Below are 21,949 nucleotides of genomic sequence, written 5' to 3' on the forward strand. Positions count from 1 at the left end.
TGTGTGTTTTGGGAGAGTCTAGAAGAGCCTCTCTGCCTCTTGTCCCTTTAGAATGAACTTTCAGGGGGTGCCTCCCAGAATGGCTGCATGAGGAGCTTGACAAATCTTCTCCCCCAAAAGCAACAATAAAATTAGACAATATTATAAAAAATAACCAATTAAGTAAAAATTGACCAAAGGCATACAGCAATTGAGAAGTGTTTATTCAGGAAAATCTGTTGAATCTGGGTTGTGTAAGAACAGTGAGGGTTTGTGGTGTTTAGCCTGGGACTGCTCCTATTCCCTACCCCACACCAAGTCTGTCTGTTCCGTGTGGTGGGGAAGTTCTACCTGGTGTGTGGGGCGAGCTGGAAAGACTGGTGATGAAAGGGGCTTCCTTGATTTGGAGCAGAGTGCAGAAAATTCCATGCTCAAGGCACTGTCAGAACACATAGCAATCTCAGTGCAGAGCATCAGGGAAGACCAACATTGTGGTTACCTGAGTTCTTGACGCTGGTTAGAGCAAGAAGTTTACTGACAGACCAGCCGGAAATGTATCAGGGAGATCCTGGGAATGAGACAGCCAAAGAGCGCCTTGATAAGCTGCCATATATCTTTGGTGGTCTGGAAGGTTGTCCACATAAACAAAGCTATACACGTGCACATAAGAGACCGAAGAGGGCCTTAGCAAGATACTCACCCCTAGTAGAACAAGACTTTTGTGACGGCAGAAAGTAAAAGGCTGTAAAGTGCCTGAACTTTGAATGCATTCTACAGACCACACAGATCCATCGGGAAAGGGTGGAGCTTTACTGGCTTGAGGTGTTTGAACACGTCTGACCATACATTGGCTGTCCAAGCTTATGCTGACTCTAGGGTGGCCCCTAGGAAGCAAATCTTAAAAATAAAAACAAGAACTAAGAAGATAAAAACTGAGCAGAGATCATCAACAGCCACACACTATGGGAGTACACACTCCAGAGGATGAGTCCACCCATGTTACCAAGCAAAGAAACAAACAAAATCAACAATCCCCACCACCCCCTGGGTATGGGCAAGTACGGGGGGAGACAGAGGATCAGAATCCAGGGTTGTTACAATGTATTATCCTGAATGTATAGTTTTCAACAAAAAATTACTGAGACATAAAAGGAAACAGGAAAGTGTGATCCATACATGGGAAAAGAGTAGTCAATAGAAACTATCTCTGTTGGGACCCAGATACTGGACTAAATAGACAGAAACCTCAAAGCAGTTAAAGAATTAAAGAAAATAATGTGACAATGACTCAAATAGAGACTATCAATAAAGAGATAGAAATTATTAAAAAGAACCAAATGGAAATTCTGGAGTTGAAAAGAACGCTAACTAAAATAACTCACTAAAGGGGCTCAACAGCAGAGCTGAGCTGACAGAAGAATCAGCAAACTTGAAGAAAGATGAATAGAGATTATCCAATCTGTAGAATAGAAGGGAAAAAGACTGAAGAAAAATGAATAGAGCCTCCAGTACCTGTGGGATGCCATCAGATGTACCAACAGACACGGAATAGGAATCCCAGAAGGAGAGGAAAGCAAGAGAGAAGGGGACAGAAAAAATACTTGAAGAAACAACAGCTATAAACTTCACAAATTTGAGGGAGAACATTAATTTGCACATCCAAGAATCTCAGTGAATTCCAAGAAGGATCAAGATCAAGAGATCTACACCTAGACACATCTTGGTTTTTACTTGGGTGGACAGTGGGTTGTCACCCGGCTGCATGGGGTAGGAAAAGAAATCTGGGAATCTCCTTGCTCATTATACAGACTTTGAAGTCTCGCTTATTTCTGCCCTTAGAAGTACCCTATGCCACCAGTTCCTGAGCTTTTCTGGGATTCCACACCATGAATTGGATGACGACTGTTTGGCTGTGAATTTCAGTCTTCATTCTGCTAAATTGTGCTCCCTGTAAATCTGTTATCCAGAATTTTGTTGAAATTGCTTGCCGTCTATCATCCTGTCCTATTTGTTTTGTACTTGTGGTTTTCTATCTTTTTCTAAGTTCCTTTGCTGTCATTTTAGTGGGGTTTCAGGAGGTAGTGTGGAAATCATTCATTCCTTTTTAACCTTTCTTCTGTGACACTTAATGCATTTTCTTTTCATTGCCCATTTTTACCTTTAAATTTATCATGAACCCAGATAAGAAGAAAAGGTCAGTCTGTGTGTTATCTAGTCTGCTGGTGTGAATCTATCATGTCCCCCACGAAAGCCATGTTCTTTAACGCAGTGTTGTGGGGGCAGACTTATTAGTCTTTTGATTAGGGCAGAACCTTTTGATTAGGTTGTTTCCATGGAGATGTGACCCACCCAACTGTAGGTAAGGCCGTTTGGTAAGATCATTTCCATGGAGATGTGACCCACCCATCCAGTGATTAGTTCACTGGAGTCCTTAAGAGAGCTGAGAGCCAACACAGACCCAGATGCTTACAGATGCAGACAGAAGGATGTTTGGAGATGCTAAGCTGAGAGATGAAGCCCAGAGTTTGCCCCGGAGAAGCTAAGAGAGAAGCCCAGAGACATTTTGGAGAAAGCCATTTTGAAATGCAACCTAGGAGCAAAGGACCAGTAGATGCTGGCCACGTGTCTTCTCAGCTGACAGAAGTGTTCCAGACATCAGAAATCTGGGAACGAATTTTAATATTTTAAATATTAATTGAAAATTTTACTATTTTTAAGTGATACTTTTTTCAGACCTATCCATTTGAATCTTATTTCCTGGGAGGAATAGAGATGGAGTGAGGGGCAGGATTTCACTTTTAATAAACTGATGGTTAAGAAGATTTTATCACCAGATTTCTCCAACCTTGTGTTAGAAAAGGCAGTTTTTCTTTGCAATGGTCAGATTTTCTCTAGAAATTCCAAAAATGTACTACTGCTAAAGATGAGCGGGGAAACGGGCCCTCAGTGCTCCCGTGTGTGCTGCCTGAGAAGGTAAGCTAGTGCACCAGTAGCCATGGACTTCCCTTTAGGCTTGACCCCTCTGAGACCAAAGTGTGATTAAAGGACTGCATGTGATTACGCTCACCTCTTGGTAACGGCAGCGTTTTCTCTGCCTTCTTGTAGACTGGATCACCCTCAGAGACGGACCCATCACCATTTCTGACTCCTCTGATGAGGAAGGGGTTCCAATGCTGGTCACCCCAGGTACTCAGCCCCGGGAAGAAGAGGACTTGGATGACGATGTCATCCTGACAGAAGTGAGTTTTCTTGAACTTGCCACGGTGAGGCATTATTGCAAGTTAGTGATTCTTACATCACTCTGTGGCGGGTGTTGGGGCCTGTTGTAGAACAACTGAGAGTACCACTTTGCCCTGTTGTGCATTTTTGAGAACAGCCCTCTTTTCATCCAAAGTAATGTCCCCTTAGCTTTAGAACAGGCTGTTGAAGTGCTGTTTCATTCTGCTTCTGGACTTTCTTCTGCACCTTTATCTGTTGGCCTAATCATGTACTAGTCCACACTGTTATTACCACCTGATCGTGTATTTTACTGCCAGGTAGGGCTAATTTCCCCTTTTTTCTCTTCATTTTTCAGAATCATCCTGGATATTTTATACTTGTTTTTATATGAGTTTTATAATGAGCTGTTCCATTTCTAAAATATAGATATTTCTATATGTATAGTTAGATATAGATAATCAGATAGATAAAGCTGGTTATTTTAGATAATCAGTTTGGTTCAAAACAAATCTTATTATAGTTATAGAGCAATTTTTATAATATTGACCTTTTAACCAAGAACAAGTTTTGTCTTTCTATCTACTCGTCTTCTTTTACATTCCTCAGCCAGAGCATTTTAAATTTTTCTTAATGTAGATCTTAAACATTTTTTGTAAAGTTCTTATCTTTTCAGTTGTTTTGTAAATGGTATCTTTTTTCCATCTACTTTTAACTGTCTGTTTTATTTAGAAGTCTTCTGTATTAATTTCATACTCAGTAACGTTATTTTATTGTCTAAGGTACTTTGTCAGTTGACCCTCTTAATTTCTTGAGAGTGGTATCTATCTGCAGATAATGATACTTATAGTTTCTTCCTTTCCAGTTTTTATACTTATTTCTTTCTGTTGTCTAGTTATATTAAGTAATATACCTCCTCAATAATTTTAATAGTGGTAATAGGAATAAGATAAAAATAGCCATTGATATAAATGGGAATACTTTAAACATTTCTTCATTAAGTGTGATGGTAGCTTTTTGCTTGAGATACTTTTTATAAGAATCATATTAAGGAAGTAGCCATTTATTTCTACTTTATTTCAGGTTTTTATTATGAGTATAGAACTCTTATCAAATTCAGTTTCAGCATCTGTGAAGATTATTGTTTGATTTTTCTTCTTTTATCTGTTAATGTGGTAAATTATTCTGTCTCTGGAATGACTTCACTTGGTCATAGGATTGTAATGTACTGGCAGTGTGCTGCTGGATTCCATTTGCTGATATTTTACTTAGGGTTTCCTCCATAGGTCTCACATGTGAGATTGGTCTGTAGGTTTGTGTGTGAACCTGGGCTGTCTTTGACATGTTTTTTTTTTTTGTAGATGTGATCTTGGTTTCATGCAAATAGTTTAGAAGTTTTCCTTCTTTTTCTGTGCTCTGATGTAGTATTTTAAATAACATTGAGTTACCTATTCCTTAAAGATTTAGTGGACTTTCCCTGTAAAAGACTTTCTGTCACTTTCAACATCAGTTTCGTTCATTGTTATTTTCCAGGAAAATAATTTCTTCCAGGTTTTTTAATGTATTTAATGGAATGTTTTTAAAAACAGACTGTTTTTCTTTCTTCCTTGTAATCTTGATTCCTCCATTTCCTTTTCTATTCTGTACGCTTGTGTTTTCTCTTTTCTCTTGATTTGATGAACTAACCATTTTCCTCTTTCCTTCCTCCCTTCTTTTCTTCCCTCCTCCTTCTTTACCAAACTTAGTGTTTCCGTTTGTTTTCTTATTCATTAATTTCTGCTTTTGTCTTTATTTGTTCCTTCTGCTTTGGCATATTTGACAGTTTCTTTAGTATTTATTTTATGGTCCTTTTACTAACTTCTTGAGTTGGTTACTTTAGTCTTTTTTTTTTTTAATGTTATTCTGGTTACTTGTTTCTGTGTAACATTTCAAAACTTAGTGGTTTAAAACACCTGTAGTCAGGTTGTTGTTTTTTTTTTTTTGTAGATTTTATTGAGATATAGTCACTTATATATTCCATCCAAAGTATACAAAGTATACAATCGGTATCTTACCGATTATCATCCCAGAAGTTCAACTGCAGTCAGTTATTATCTTGTGGGATTCCTGTGGGTTAGGAATTTGAGTAGGGTTCAGTTGGATAATTCTGTCTTGGGGTCTCTCATATGGCTGTCGTCAGTTGGTCCTGGAGCCTGGACAGCAGGGGACCTAAGCAGCTGGAGGCATCTCTCCTTAGGGCCTCTCCACGTGTCTGTTCTTTATCTCCTTTTAAACAGCTTTATTGTGATATGATTCACATGCCATACAATTCACCCTTTCAGTGGCTTTTAGTATATTCACAGAATTGTGTATCCGTCACCACAGATCAATTTTAGGACATTTTCATTAGCCCCAAAAGAAACCCCATGTACCCTAGCCATCACCTGCAATAACCCCCATCCCACCCCGCCCTAGGCAACCACTAATCTGTTTTCTGTCTCTATAGAGTAGCCTGTTCTGGACATATGTAGTCTTTTGTGTCCGACTTCTTTTACTTCACGTAATGTTTCATCTGTATTGTAGCATGTATCAGCACTTCATTTTTATTGCCAAGTAATAGTCCATCATATTGATGTACTAAATTTTATTTACCCATTTGTTAGTTGGTGGACATTTGGTTTTTTTTTTTTTTTTTTTTTTTTTTTTTTTTTTTTTGTCCTTTGTGAAGTGTATTTTTTTTTTAATCATCATTTTATTGAGATATATTCACATACCACGCAGTCATACAAAACAAATTGTACTTTCGATTGTTTACAGTACCATTACATAGTTGTACATTCATCACCTAAATCAATCCCTGACACCTTCATTAGCACACACACAAAAATAACAAGAATAATAATTAGAGTGAAAAAGAGCAATTGAAGTAAAAAAGAACACTAGGTACCTTTGTCTGTTTGTTTGCTTCCCCTACTTTTCTACACATCCATCCATAAACTAGACAAAGTGGAGTTTGGTCCTTATGGCATTCCCAATCCCACTGTCACCCCTCATAAGCTACATTTTTATACAACTGTCTTCGAGATTCATGGGTTCTGGGTTGTAGTTTAATAGTTTCAGGTATCCACCACCAGCTACCCCAATTCTTTAGAACCTAAAAAAGGTTGTCTAAAGTGTGCGTAAGAGTGCCCACCAGAGTGATCTCTCGGCTCGTTTTGGAATCTCTCTGCCACTGAAGCTTATTTCATTTCCTTTCACATCCCCCTTTTGGTCAAGAAGATGTTCTCCATCCCACGATGCCGGGTCTACATTCCTCCCCGGGAGTCATATTCCACGTTGCCAGGGAGATTCACTTCCCTGGGTGTCTGATCCCACGTAGGGGGGAGGGCAGTGATTTCACCTTTCAAGTTGGCTTAGCCAGAGAGAGAGGGCCACATCTGAGCAACAAAGAGGCATTCAGGAGGAGACTCTTAGGCACAAATACAGGGAGGCCTAGCCTCTCCTTTGCAGCAACTGTCTTCCCAAGGGTAAAACTTATGGTAGAGGGCTCAACCCATCAAACCACCAGTCCCCTATGTCTGTGGTCATGTTGGCAACCATGGAGGTGGGGTAGGCGAATACCCCTGCATTCTCCACAGGCTCCTCAAGGGGGCACTACATCTTTTTTTTTTTTTTTCCTTGTTTGTCTTTTTTCTTTTCTTTTTTCTTTTTTTTAACTTTCCCTTCTTTTTTCAAATCAACTGTATGAAAAAAAAAGTTAAAAAGAAAACAAACATACAATAAAAGAACATTTCAAAGAGACCATAGCAAGGGAGTAAGAAAAAGACAACTAACCTAAGATAACTGCTTAACTTCCAACATGTTCCTACTTTACCCCAAGAAAGTTACATAATATAGCAAAATTTCAGTGAACTTGTTCCTACTACATCCATCAGAAATTAACAGACCATAGTCATTTCTGGGCATCCCCAGAACGTTAAATAGCTTATCTGTTCTTCTTGGATTATTGTTCCCCCTTCCTTAATTGCTCTCTACTGCTAGTTCCCCTACATTCTACATTATAAACCATTTGTTTTACATTTTTCAAAGTTCACATTAGTGGTAGCATATAATATTTCTCTTTTTGTGCCTGGCTTATTTCGCTCAGCATTATGTCTTCAAGGTTCATCCATGTTGTCATATGTTTCACCAGATCGTTCCTTCTTACTGCCGCGTAGTATTCCATCGTGTGTATATACCACATTTTATTTATCCACTCATCTGTTGAAGGACATTTGGGTTGTTTCCATCTCTTGGCAATTGTGAATAGTGCTGCTATGAACATTGGCGTGCAGATATCTGTTCGTGTCACTGCTTTCCGATCTTCCGGGTATATACCGAGAAGTGCAATCGCTGGATCGAATGGTAGCTCTATATCTAGTTTTCTAAGGAACTGCCAGACTGACTTCCAGAGTGGCTGAACCATTATACAGTCCCACCAACAATGAATAAGAGTTCCAATTTCTCCACATCCCCTCCAGCATTTGTAGTTTCCTGTTTGTTTAATGGCAGCCATTCTAACCGGTGTTAGATGGTATCTCATTGTGGTCTTAATTTGCATCTCTCTAATAGCTAGTGAAGCTGAACATTTTTTCATGTGTTTCTTGGCCATTTGTATTTCCTCTTCAGAGAACTGTCTTTTCATATCTTTTGCCCATTTTATAATTGGGCTGTCTGTACTATTGTCATTGAGTTGTAGTATTTCTTTGTATATGCAAGATATCAGTCTTTTGTCAGATACATGGTTTCCAAAAATTTTTTCCCATTGAGTTGGCTGCCTCTTTACCTTTTTGAGAAATTCCTTTGAGGTGCAGAAACTTCTAAGCTTGAGGAGTTCCCATTTATCTATTTTCTCTTTTGTTGCTTGTGCTTTGGGTGTAAAGTCTAGGAAGTGGCCTCCTAATACAAGGTCTTGAAGATGTTTTCCTACATTATCTTCTAGGAGTTTTATGGTACTTTCTTTTATATTGAGATCTTTGGTCCATTTTGAGTTAATTTTTGTGTAGGGGGTGAGGTAGGGGTCCTCTTTCATTCTTTTGGATATGGATATCCAACTCTCCCAGCCCCATTTGTTGAAAAGACCATTATGGCTCAGTTCGGTGACTTTGGGGGCCTTATCAAAGATCAGTCGGCCATAGATCTGAGGGTCTATCTCTGAATTCTCAATTCGATTCCATTGATCTATATGTCTATCTTTGTGCCAGTACCATGCTGTTTTGGCAACTGTGGCTTTATAATAAGCTTCAAAGTCAGGGAGTGTAAGTCCTCCCACTTTGTTTTTCTTTTTTAGAGTGTCTTTAGCGATTCGAGGCATCTTCCCTTTCCAAATAAATTTGATAACTAGCTTTTCCAAGTCTGCAAAGTAGGTTGTTGGAATTTTGATTGGGATTGCATTGAATCTGTAGATGAGTTTGGGTAGAATTGACATCTTAATGACATTTAGCCTTCCTATCCATGAACATGGAATATTTTTCCATCTTTTAAGGTCCCCTTCTATTTCTTTTAGTAGAGTTATGTAGTTTTCTTTGTATAGGTCTTTTACATCTTTGGTTAAGTTGATTCCTAGGTACTTGATTTTTTTAGTTGCTATTGAAAATGGTATCTTTTTCTTGAGTGTCTCTTCAGTTTGTTCATTTCTAGCATATAGAAACATTACTGACTTATGTGCATTAATCTTGTATCCCGCTACTTTGCTAAATTTGTTTATTAGCTCTAGTAGGTGTATCGTTGATTTCTCAGGGTTTTCTAGATATAAGATCATATCATCTGCAAACAATGACAGTTTTACTTCTTCTTTTCCAATTTGGATGCCTTTTATTTCTTTGTCTTGCCGGATTGCCCTGGCTAGCACTTCCAGCACAATGTTGAATAACAGTGGTGACAGCGGGCATCCTTGTCTTGTTCCTGATCTTAGAGGGAAGGCTTTCAGTCTCTCACCATTGAGTACTATGCTGGCTGTGGGTTTTTCATATATGCTCTTTATCATGTTGAGGAAGTTTCCTTCAATTCCTACCTTTTGAAGTGTTTTTATCAAAAAGGGATGTTGGATTTTGTCAAATGCTTTTTCAGCATCTATTGAGATGATCAATTGATTTTTCCCTTTCGAGTTTTTAATGTGTTGTAATACATTGATTGTTTTTCTTATGTTGAACCATCCTTGTATGCCTGGAATGAACCCCACTTGGTCATGGTGTATGATTTTTTTAATGTGTCTTTGGATTCGATTTGCAAGTATTTTGTTGAGGATTTTTGCATCTATATTCATTAGGGAGATTGGCCGGTAGTTTTCCTTTTTTGTAGCATCTTTGCCTGGTTTTGGTATTAGATTGATGTTAGCTTCATAAAATGAGTTAGGTAGTGTTCCATTTTCTTCAATGTTTTGAAAGAGTTTGAGTAAGATTGGTGTCAGTTCTTTCTGGAAAGTTTGGTAGAATTCCCCTGTGAAGCCATCTGGCCCTGGGCATTTATTTGTGGGAAGATTTTTGATGACTGATTGGATCTCTTTGCTTGTGATGGGTTGGTTGAGGTCTTCTATTTCTTCTCTGGTCAGTCTAGGTTGTTCATATGTTTCCAGGAAATTGTCCATTTCTTCTACATTATCCAGTTTGTTGCCATACAGTTGTTCATACTATCCTCTTATAATTTTTTTAATTTCTTCAGGATCTGCAGTTATGTCACCTTTTTCATTCATTATTTTGTTTATATGGGTCTTCTCTCTTTTTGATTTTGTCAGTCTAGCTAGGGGCTTGTCAATCTTGTTGATCTTCTCAAAGAACCAACTTTTGGTGATATTTATCCTTTCTATTGTTTTTTTGTTCTCTATGTCATTTATTTCTGCTTTAATCCTTGTTATTTCTTTTCTTGTACTTGGTTTAGGATTGGTTTACTGTTCATTTTCTAGCTTCTTCAGTTGATCCATTAGTTCTTTGATTTTGGCTCTTTCTTCCTTTTTAATATATGCGTTTAGTGCTATAAATTTCCCCCTTAGCACTGCTTTTGCTGCATCCCATAGGTTTTGGTATGTTGTGTTCTCATTTTCATTCGTCTCTATATATTTAGCAATTTCTCTTGCTATTTCTTCTTTAACCCACTGATTGTTTAGGAGTGTGTTGTTTAACCTCCAGGTATTTGTGAATTTTCTAAGTCTCTGATGGTTATTGACTTCTAATTGTATTCCATTGTGGTCAGAGAATGTGCTTTGAATAATTTCAATCTTTTTAAATTTATTGAGGCTTGTTTTATGTCCCAGCATATGATCTATTCTGGAGAAAGTTCCGTGAGCACTAGAAAAGTATGTGTATCCTGGTGATTTGGGATGTAATGTCCTGTAGATGTCTGTTAAATCTAATTCATTTATCAGATTGTTTAGGTTTTCAATTTCCTTCTTGGTCTTCTGTCTGGTTGATCTATCTATAGGAGAGAGTGATGTGTTGAAGTCTCCCACAATTATTGTGGAAACATCAATTGCTTCCTTTAGTTTTGCCAATGTTTCTCTCATGTATTTTGTGGCACCTTGATTGGGTGCATAGACATTTACGATTGTTATTTCTTCTTGCTGAATTGCCCCTTTTATTAGTATGTAGTGGCCTTCTTTGTCTCTCAAAACATCCCTGCATTTGAAGTCTATTTTATCTGAGATTAATATTGCTACACCTGCTTTCTTTTGGCTGTAGCTTGCATGAAATATTTTTTTCCATCCTTTCACTTTCAGTTTCTTTGTGTCCCTGTGTCTAAGATGAGTCTCTTGTATGCAACATATTGATGGTTCATTTTTTTTGATCCATTCTGCGAATCTATATCTTTTAATTGGGGAGTTTAATCCATTTACATTCAACGTTAAAACCGTGAAGGCATTTCTTGAATCGGCCATCTTATCCTTTGGATTATGTTTGCCATATTTTTCCCTCTCTCTATTGATATCCTTTATTGTACCCATACCGAATCTCTTTAGTACTGAACCTTTCTCCAAGTCTCTCTGTCCTGTCTTTGTTTCTCTGTCTGTAGGGCTCTCTTTAGTATCTCCAGTAGGGCAGGTCTCTTGTTAGCAAATTCTCTCAGCATTTCTTTGTCTGTGAAAAATTTAAGCTCACCCTCAAATTTGAAGGAGAGCTTTGCTGGATAAAGTATTCTTGGCTGGAAATTCCTCTCACTCAGAATTTTAAATATATCGTGCCACTGCCTTCTTGCCTCCATGGTGGCTGCTGAGTAGTCACTACTTAATCTTATGCTGTTTCCTTTGTATGTGGTGAATTGCTTTTCTCTTGCTGCTTTCAGAACTTGCTCCTTCTCTTCTATGTTTGACAGTGTGATCAGTATATGTCTCAGAGTGGGTTTTTTTGGATTTATTCTATTTGGAGTTCGCTGAGCATTTATGATTTGTGTATTTATGTTGTTTAGAAGATTTGGGAAGTTTTCCCCAACAATTTCTTTGAATACTCTTCCTAGACCTTTACCCTTTTCTTCCCCTTCTGGGACACCAATGTGTCTTATATTCGGACGTTTCATATTATCTATCATATCCCTGAGGTCCATTTCGAGTTTTTCAATTTTTTTCCCCATTCTTTCTTTTATGCTTTCATTTTCCATTCTGTCATCTTCCAGGTCACTGATTCGTTGTTCAACTTCCTCTAGTCTTGTACTATGAGTGTCCAGAATCTTTTTAATTTGGTCAACAGTTTCTTTAATTTCCATAAGATCATCCATTTTTTTATTTAGTCTTGCAATGTCTTCTTTATGCTCTTCTAGGGTCTTCTTGATTTCCTTCATATCCCGTACTATGGTCTCATTGTTCATCTTTAGTTCTTTGAGTAGCTGCTCTAGGTGTGTCTCTTCTGGTCTTTTGATTTGGGTGCTTGGGCTTGGGTTATCCATATCGTCTGGTTTTTTCATATGCTTTATAATTTTCTGTTGTTTTTGGCCTCGTGGCATTTGCTGAACTTGATAGGGTTCTTTTAGGGTTTGTAGACCAGTTGAAGTCCTTATCTCTAATTTATCAGATCTACAGCTTCGTGGAGTACACTTTCTCTAACTAACCAGCAGGTGGCGTCCACGAGCCACCTGTTCTCCACAAGCCAGATCTCCCCTGCTTAGCCTTTTTGGTGAGTGGGGGAGTGAGTCTTGTGGGGCCCATTTGGTGTACCAAGCTTGCGTGTGTAGTTGGTGTTGCCTGCCCTGTATGTGGGGCGTGTTTCTGGGCAGTCGGGGAGGGGGGGTGGCCCTAACAATCAAATCTCCCTGATGATCCTAGAGTTTTAAAGCTACTGCAATAGTCTAATCCTTCAGTTCAGTCCTGCCACAGTTTGTCTCTGCCACTGACCCACAAGTCTTTGGTATTGGCGTATCGCTCCTGAGACTTGCAAGTGGGCCCCTCTTCCAGGCTGTGCACCCCGGGTCCTCTGTTGAGGGATGACTGTGCTATGTCACAGGTGAGTGCCGTCCCCCCAGGGCAGTTCTGGGCTGCTGGGCTGTGTTGGGAGGCTCCCAGTCTGCTCAAATGATGGCTGAATGGGGCTCTGTTAATTCACACTGCTCCCCCTTCCCAGCTCTGGGACATTCAGCTGAGGTTGCAGGGAAGGCTAATGTCCACGCCCAGTTTTGTGGTGTGTGCCTGTTATTTGAAGCACTTCCGTCACACTGGGTTGTCTGGGGCAGCTCTGGGCTATGGGGCTGGCGATGGGCAGGAGTGTTTCCTGTCCACCAGGATGGTGGCTGTGAGCGGACACCCCCCTTTTCTTGGGAAGTTGTGTTGTTTAGTGAATTTTCTCAGCGACTGGATTATTGCCTTTTGTCTCAGAGCTCTCTTAGTTCTGCTCTTGACTTGACGTGCCCAAATTTCAATTGTTTGAAGCTTTCTGTATTGAGCTTCTTAGAGTAATTGTTTTAGAAAAAGCAAAAAGGATTTAAAAAAAAAAAAACAAAAAAAAAAAAAACGGCCCTCCTCAGAGATCTAATGGGTTATTGAAATGCTAATAGACAAAGCAACCAGGGCCATTAAGGAAAGGTGCACAGGGCAGAGAGATCAGCCTTGCTTCGGGATTTGCATATGCGCCTCAAGGCCTGATCTCCGCCCTTCCCCTTTCTGTGTTCACCAGAACTCCAAAAATCCTCTGCTTTTATTTTGGAGTTTTTCGTGTTGTTTTTTTTCTATGCCTGTCTCCTCTCTGCTGGGCTGGCTGCTCTCAGAGTCTCTGGTGTCTGGTCTCAGTCTATCTATGGTTGGAGTTTGAATCAGTAGAGTGAGTTTCCGATAAGAGCAGCCACTGCAATTCTCCCTTCTCCTTCCTGGAGCTGACAGCCCCTCCTCCCCCGGGACTGAGCCTGGCAGGGAGGGGCGCGGGTCCCCTGGCCGCAAAAACTTACAGATTTCGCTGATCTCAGCAGTTCCACGTTTTCATGAGTGTTGTATGAAGTATGCCCAAAGACAGATTGCTCTGTGGTGTCCAGTCCACGCAGTTCCTGGCTTTTTACCTACTTTCCTGGAGGAGTAACTAAAACATACAGCTCACCAGTCTGCCATCTTGCCCCGCCTCCTCGGACATTTGGTTTTTTACAACTTTTTGATTAATATGACTAATGCTGCTGTGAGCATTTGTTTACAGTTTCTTTTGTGTGGATGTATGTTTTCATTTCTCTTGGTTATATATGTAGGAGGGAAATTATTGGACCATATGGTAACTGTTTAACTTTTGAGAAACTATCCAACTGTTTTCCAAGTGACTAGAACATTTTACATTCCCTCCAATAGTGCATGAAGGTCCTGTTCTCCCAGTCATCACCAGCACTTGTCATTATATGACCTTTTGATTTTCATCATTCTGGGGTGTGTGAAGTGGTATCTCATTGTGGTTTTCATTTGCATTTTCCTGTTGTCTAATGATGTTGAGTATCTTCTCATGTACTTATTGGTCCTTTGCATATTTTCTTTGGAGAAATGTCTGTTCAGCTCCTTTGCTTGTTTTTTAATTGGTCTATTTTTTTTATTATTGAGTCTTTATATATTCTGTGTATTAGACCAGATATATTTCTAACTACTGTGTACATATATATGTGTTCTGGATACTTATGATTTCCAAATATTTCCTCCCATTCTGTGGGTTGTATTTTCACTTTGCAGCACGAAAGCTTTTAATTTTTGATGAGTTCTCATTTATCTTTTTGTTGTTGGCATGTTACTTTTGGTGTCATAACTAATACATATACTCTCTCTTGAGGTCTGATAAAGGCTTTCTCACATTATGGCAGCTTCAGGGCAGTGCGCTTACGTAGTAGTTCAAGGCAGAGGCTGCCTTAGGAGTCACTTCTACCGTGGACACAGTCTGCCCAGATTCAAGAGGAGGGAACATAGAATTCCATTTTTCTCAATGAGAGGTGTGTCAAAGTCACGTGGTAAGGAAAGCGTGTAGGATGGGAGGTTTTTTTGCAGGGACTTTGGAAAAAACTGTCAAAAGAGTAGTATGTTTTTTTTTTGTTTTTTTTTTTTGAGAATTCTGTGTTCTGTAGGTTCTGATGTATAGTGTTTTCAGTATCATTATTTTCTAATATTCTGAAATTCCATTTGAGTTTTTTCTGTCAACAAATTGGAGATTTCAAATAATAAGGTATTTCTGCCAATTTCATTGTATTGTGATTGTCAGCTGTTTTCAAAAGATTTCTACGCTTCGTAATTTATTGAGGTGTTCTTGTTGACCAGTTAGGTGGCCCAGTTTTGTAATGTACCACAGGCTCTGGAAGAGAAAATGTAATTCATTTTACAGGCCTAGAGTTTTATGTATGTCAATTATATCTACTAAATCATAGTGGTTTTTTTTTTTCCTTAATTGATTTGTCATGGGCCAAAAGAGGTAAATTATAATGTGCCTTTATAATGTGTTTCTTTTTTTTCTTGTATTTCTCCTAGTTTTATTTTTGAATTTTGAAATACTCTCATTTGACAAAAGATGTTCATGGCTGTATTACTCTTCTGAACTTAGTTGAAGCTAATATAATTTTTTTCTTCGATTATATTTACTTAAAATGCCGTATACCCATCTATTCATTTTTAATCATAGTTATTGTATTTTTCCAATCTGGAATTACTAATTGATTTTTTTTTTTTTTATGATTTCTTGTTCTCTGATGAAATTCTCAATCTTAGTCTTTTCTTTTCTCTTAAACATGCTAAACATTGTTATTTTAGAATCCGTGTCTCATAACTTCATTAACTGAAACATCTGCAGGTTTGAATCTAGTGTCTATACTTCTCTTGGTTTGATTTTCTATTATGTTGCATTAGCTCCTGGTATGCTTAGTTAGTTTTAATTGAGTGATAGTCATTGTATATGTGGATGTTCTAGATGAGGTTATCTTTATCCAGAGAAATACTTGCTTCTGAAAGAAGATTAAGAGGATCAGCAGTCTCAGATTCAGGGATTTAACTATCCAAAACTGGGATTCAATCCTTGGGAGGGCCAGCCCATTTACAGTTTACCCTTTCTCCTTGGTTGTGGCCCTTCAAGAACTCATCCCAAAGCTTGAGATTTACTAGCGCCCTCCTCCTTGGGAGGTTCTGAACTCCAATTTTTATGCCCTTGGCTCCTCAGTAAGATTATCAAAAGTTTCCTTCATCTCATTTTTTCTTTAGCCTGGTCTGGAATTGGCAGGTGTCTCTGTAGGGAAAATGTAGCCACAAATGTGGAGACTCATTTTACTGGATTTCCTCCTCTTAGATCTTGCCATATAGCTCTGATGCCTTCCAGCAGATGATGTTACTGTTTTTGCATTGTTTGTTTTAAAAAGTAGATTTTCTACTTAGGCTTAGTAAAATAGTTGATCTGATAAATTTAGCATGTCATTACTGGAACCAGAAGTCCCCTTTATATCTTTACCCACCCTTTCTGAATCAACTGTGTTCTCAATAACATTTGGTTATATAGTTGAGTTTAGCTTATTTGTTCATTTTAAAGGACTTTTCCACTTAATAGATAATATCCCATTTATACTTATTGATGTGATACTTATAGTTTGTTCCTAGTTCTCTTGTATTTCTAGTGTTTTCTATTTTCATTGCTTTATCTTTCACTGTATTTTTATTAATTGGAGGGGAGGGGGTGTTCCTACTGATAATTTGAAAGATTTTTATCCTTCATTTTGTTCTGTTATTTTTCTAGTGGCTTTATACTTTCAAATGCTGCTCTCTCATGTTTCAACTGCTTTATCAACTTTTAATATATCTTTTGACCCCCAGCTTCTCCACTTACCCCCCAACTTTGACTGTTATATTGTTTCTACAAAAATGTGTTTTAAACATTTTTATTCTAAGCCTTTAATATTAAAAAAGTAATTATTTCATTATTTTTGTCATAGTTTTCTTTCATCTGCTCTGTAGCACTGATTTTCTATTATGTGTTATTTGTCTGCCATTTCTTTATTTTTAATAATTAGGTATCTTCTTTTATTATTGTTCAACTTTGAATGAAATTGAAGCTTTTCTGGACCAGCTCTTCGTAGGTGGTTATGTTGGGGCAGGGCTCAGGGACTGTTCCCAGCTAGCAGAAATTCTTCCTATTGCAGGGGGGATGTGCGTGTGTGCGCCCGCTTGTTTATTTAGCTTTTGCTTCTTACCATCTGAAGAGCAGCTCAGTTCAGTGTTCTCTCGATCCTTCCTCACTGGCAGCTGCCTCTTGCAGAGATGTGTGTTCTCCTTCAGTCTGCCCTGCTCCCACACGCCTGCTGCAGAGTGGGGTGCTAACTGTCTCCTCCCTGCAGACTCGAGTCCCCGTTCCCATTGTTCCAAACAAGCAATTGGTGATTTTGCCCCTCAGGGGGAACCACTTACTTTGGCAAACTCTCAGCTTTCTCTGCCATGCTTGAAATCTGTAGTCAGACTTCTCGTACTGCATTTGTTTGCTCCTCATGATTTGCAATTACAGATATCTGCTGGTTTTGTTCAAGGTTTTCAGTTCTATGTCTCATTCTCCTCCCTGATGGGGGGGTGATTTCAGAGAAGAGAAGGGTCTGAGATATCTTTATTCCACTATCTTAAAATTGGACATCCACTTCAGTTGTTTTTAATTCACAAGCAATGCACGTTATATTCTCTACAAATTAAAACAGTACAGAAAAAGCTAAAGGCCTGCACAGCTATCTGATGGTGCTGTGAACAGTTGATTGTGCACCATGGATGATTGTATGGTGTGTGACTATGTCTCAATAAAACTGAATTAAAAAAAAAAAAAGCTGAAGGCCATCTTTAGCAGCCTTATTTCTCCCCAGGTATTTTCCAGAGTAACCCTTGCTGTCAGTTTGACATGTGTCTTTCCAGATCTTGTTCTTTCGGTTTATATGTATGTATGTACATATGTGTGTGTGTGTGTGTGTGCATTGCATACATTTATATGCTTTTAAAAATGGTGGTGTGTTAGTGTTTTGATTCTTTTTTTAGTAATGGAAATCATTCATTGTATATATTGTTTTGTAACTTGCTTTTTTTTCACTTGATGGCTTTCCATTTCATTACATAAAAAGCTACCTCATTTTAAAAAAAATTGTTGGAGAATATTTCGTAAAGCAGACAAATAGTTTGTTTAACCATTCTCTTGGAGAAAAACTTTAGAATGTTCCTATTTTTTTTCTTTTTATGTTCCAAGCAGTGTGGCAGTGAATATCCTTGCATATGACCACTTTAGATGCATAAGGGTTTATGGGATAGATATGAAAAAGTGATGTTGATAGATCATAAGTATATATACTTTTTAATTTTAATAAACAGTGCCAAAATGCTCCCCTAAATTCACCAGCAGTGAATGGTAGTATGAGAATTTTCCCATACCTTCACGAGTGCTTGATATTCTATAGCTGTGCAAAGTTTGCCAGTCTTATGGGCAAAAAAATAGTGTCTTGTTTTAATTTGCATTCTGCTGATTACTCATGAGATTTCAATTGTTTTCATATGTTTTTTTGAACATTTCTCTTTAGTGTGTTGTCATTCTTTCATACTGTGCCATTATTTTTGTTTTAGTGGGTCTCAGGTTAAAGTATAATTCAAACAACAACTTAAGCTTCCATCTATGTGTAGCTACATTGATTCTTACTATTACTATAATGTGATCAAATTCACTGTTAAGATAAATGTGAAGAATAGGTTTTGTTGTTGGGTGGTGCTTTTGTTTTTGTTTCTTTCCTATCTCAGGAGCTCGATATAAGTACATATGGAGGCAAAGACATAGGAAAGAAACTGAACATTATTATTATTAAAATCTCATTTTTTCTTAGACAAATAAACCTCAGACATCACGGCCCAATCTCATCAAACCAGCTGCCCAATGGCAAGATCTGAAAAGATTGGGAGAAGAAAGGCCTAAAAAGTCTAGATCAGCATTTGAATCAGATAAGAACAACTATTTCTCAGTGTGTAACAACCCATTGTTTGATTCTGGGGCACAGGATGATTCCGAGGAAGACTACGGGGAATTTCTGGATCTTGGGCCTCCTGGAGTCTCTGTATTTGCTAAGCCAAGTGGCCAAAGAGGAAGAGAACCCCAGCCTGGCCCAAGTCATAGCCAAGCAGCAGACAGCATTGTCAACCCCAGGTCAAAGCAAAACATCATTATTTTGGAAGAAGGTAGCCATCTTTTTCCAGAAAGTGATCCTTTGGAAACACAGAACCAGTCATCTGAAGACTCAGAGACAGAGCTTTTATCAAACCTCGGAGAATCAACTTCTATAGCAGATGATCAGGCCATTGAAGAAGACTGCTGGTTAGACCATCCTTATTTCCGGTCTCTAAACCAAGAGCCTCAGGAGATTACAAGCCAGGTTGTTCCTCAGGAGCGGCAGCCTATAGCAGAACTGGGCCCATTGTTTTATCAGCATGAGCCCCCAGGACCAGCTTTTCCACGGCCAGCTTTTCCAGAGCCAGAACCACAGCAAGATGGCATTCTAGGCCCCTCTTCTCCTCAGCCTGCCTATCCTTTAGGAGATCTTGAAGACCAACAATTAGCAATAGATGATGAAGAGACAGGTCCAGCCTTTCCACTGCAAGAATCTCGGGAGCCTGGTTTGGAAAACATTTGGGTGCATAGAGCTACTGAGATAGATCAAGAACTTGTTGCACTATTAGTGAAAGAAACAGTAAGTTTTATTTTATAAGTAATTGTACACTAGATATACTGAGTTATTTTTCATTGCAAAACATTGTTCTGTGTGTAGACTTAAGTTTGCTAAAAGGTGTATATCTAGATGTATAGAATAGAAGAAGAAAAACTGAAGACATTTAAATGTCTTAAAATTAAATAAAACTTAAAATTTAGTTTCCAGTTGAACTAGTCAAATTTTAAGTGCTCATTCATTCATGGAGCTAATGGCTACCATATTGGAAAGAGAAAAATTGAGCGTTTCCATCAGTATACAGAGTTCTGTTGGATCGTGCTGATTTAGAAAGTAGCCCATGGCTTTATGTCCTAACTTGGCTACTATTTGTCTTTGAATAAATCTTCTAACGACCACTAGATTGTTTACATCTTGAGGGCAGGCACTGGATTCTGCCTTATTCATCTTTGTATTCCCTTTGCCTGGGTAGAGAGACTCTATTTGTTGAAAGAATGAAGAATGGATATGCAGAATGGGGAGCAGAGGACCAGATGATACCTAAGGGCCTTTCTAGATACAAATTCCTTGTAGACAGATGAATCTGGGGGCCTAGTGTTGAGTTTTAAGGCAGGCACAGAGCTGTTCTACAGCCTTTTTCTAATCTTTAATCATATTATATATTTTTTTAACATCTAGTTTTTACTGCAATTTGAAACCACTCTGATGAGTGAAATATAAATATAGTGTTCTTATTCCTTTCCAGGAAGCAAGGTTTCCAGATGTAGCCAATGGATATATTGAGGAAATAATTCATTTGAAGAATTATTATGATCTGAATGTGTAAGTTGACCACCATGGCTTTTTAATGGTCCTAGTAGTAGAGTTCTAACTTTAGTCATATGTAGACTGTTTTCTGGATCTTATGAAATAATGCATGGTTACAGAATTAAGATATTTAGATGTTTCTGAACTTTGATATTATCTCTATTTTGGTCAGGATGTTAAGATTTTTTTTCCCTACAATTGTTACAGAAAGTATTCTGTAACCTGTCTGCCTGTTTGGAGAAATATATGGAAGCATTTCTTTAGTTTTCATTCTAAGTATTTTTTTGTTTTTGTTTTCTCTTTAATTACCTCCCCTTTATTGTCTGCAAAGGTGAAATAGTTGTAAATTTGTAAGCAGTAGAATATTGGAATTAATCAAATTTTCAAATAGTTAATTATGCATTTTTTAAAAATTAAAAGAGGTTATGCACTAAACCTCTGTCCTCAAAAATTAGTTTCTGTTCAGCAGTACTCAGCCATTTGAGTCAGTGCATCAATGGGTAGGTGTGGGGTTTAGAAGCAATATGAAAGTAACACTATTTGTTTTTGTAGACTTTGTAATTTTCTTCTGGAAAATCCAGATTATCCAAAGAGAGAAGATAGGGTTATTATGAACCCCAACAGTAGCCTACTTGCCAGCCAAGATGAGACCAAGGCAAGTGTTGTGTGCTCATTTTGTTGTTTTTACCTGAAAATATTCTGCTTTTCTCATTATCTTTATGGGAAGAAAATGGTTTGTCAAAGCACATTTTTTAAGTCTGGTGGCAAAAGTAGGGTCTCACAATATATTTATCCTCCAGTGGCATTTCTCAATCTGAGCCATAAGACTTCTGTACTTAATTACTATCTTCTGTTGTAATTCTGTCTTCCCTTTCCCATGAAGAATTAAACAGTTCTTATCTTTAATCCCACAAACTAGTTCCTAAAATGAAACAAACTTTCAAACATACAGAAAAGTTGAAAGAATTTTACATTGAACGTCTGTATATCCACTACCAGTACTACTGAAATAACATGTTACTATATCCACTTTGTTACATATCCAACCCTCTGTCCATCCATCATTACATATTTTCTATAATGTACCTCAAAGTAAATTGCAAACATCAGTACACTTTCCCATCAATACTTCCGCATACAGATCGTTACTGTAGTTCAATATCTGGCTATAGTTTAAATCTGTGTAACCAAATCCTGTATCAAGCTGTGAACACTTTGATTTTAAAACTTTAGTCAGTGCCTTCATTTGTGATCAAATGAACTAGCCTATAATATGCTGTATAGTGAAGAAAAATACGGTTCAGGCCACCTGATCTTGGTACTTCCTGCAGATTTGTTTGACTAGCTCATTTACATATTCTATAGCAGGACAGAAATTAGGTTTTTTCTATACGTTTATTAAAAAGAAGAAGGCTGAAAGATTGGGTTGAAATCCCCAGCTATGCTTTTTTTTTTTTTTTTTTTTTTTTACTAATTCTGAACTACAGACAAGTTGTTTAACCCCTCTGAGCCATTTCTTCATTTCTTTTACAGGGCTGATGACTCTCTTACAGAGTAATTACTAGAACAAATGAGATTATTTTCTGTAATATGTAATTTCTCATGTTTTCCCTCTTGTGGAAAATTCTTTGGGAGATGCACTCTCTCACCTCTAATTTTGTGTTTCTTTCCTGTTTCAGTTGCCTAAAATAGACTTTTTTGACTACTATAAATTGGCTCCTCTTGACCAGCGCTGCTTTATCCAAGCTGCTGACCTCCTGATGGCAGACTTCAAAATGCTGAGCAGTCAGGATATCAAGTGGGCCCTGCATGAACTCAAAGGACACTATGCAATCACGCGGAAGGT

The 21,949-nt window shown here is 38.1% G+C and overlaps 1 protein-coding gene across 5 annotated transcripts in view; it reads left to right on the forward strand.

Moving 5' to 3' along the window:
• Positions 1-21,949, forward strand: part of RNF216 (ring finger protein 216) — a 185,566-nt gene that overhangs the window by 34,788 nt on the left and 128,829 nt on the right. For 2 of the 5 annotated variants that reach the window (XM_037815392.1, XM_037815393.1), the window contains exons 3-7: positions 3,085-3,242; positions 18,463-19,320; positions 20,042-20,118; positions 20,656-20,758; positions 21,783-21,947. In XM_037815392.1, coding sequence (XP_037671320.1) covers positions 3,085-3,242; positions 18,463-19,320; positions 20,042-20,118; positions 20,656-20,758; positions 21,783-21,947 — 1,361 coding nt within the window. The remainder of the gene's footprint in view (positions 1-3,084; positions 3,243-18,462; positions 19,321-20,041; positions 20,119-20,655; positions 20,759-21,782; positions 21,948-21,949) is intronic. The other 3 variants (XM_037815395.1, XM_037815394.1, XM_037815396.1) reach the window with 3 other exon arrangements.

The sequence above is a fragment of the Choloepus didactylus genome, chromosome 21 (genome assembly GCF_015220235.1).
Source record: "Choloepus didactylus isolate mChoDid1 chromosome 21, mChoDid1.pri, whole genome shotgun sequence".
Taxonomy (NCBI): Eukaryota; Metazoa; Chordata; class Mammalia; order Pilosa; family Megalonychidae; genus Choloepus; species Choloepus didactylus.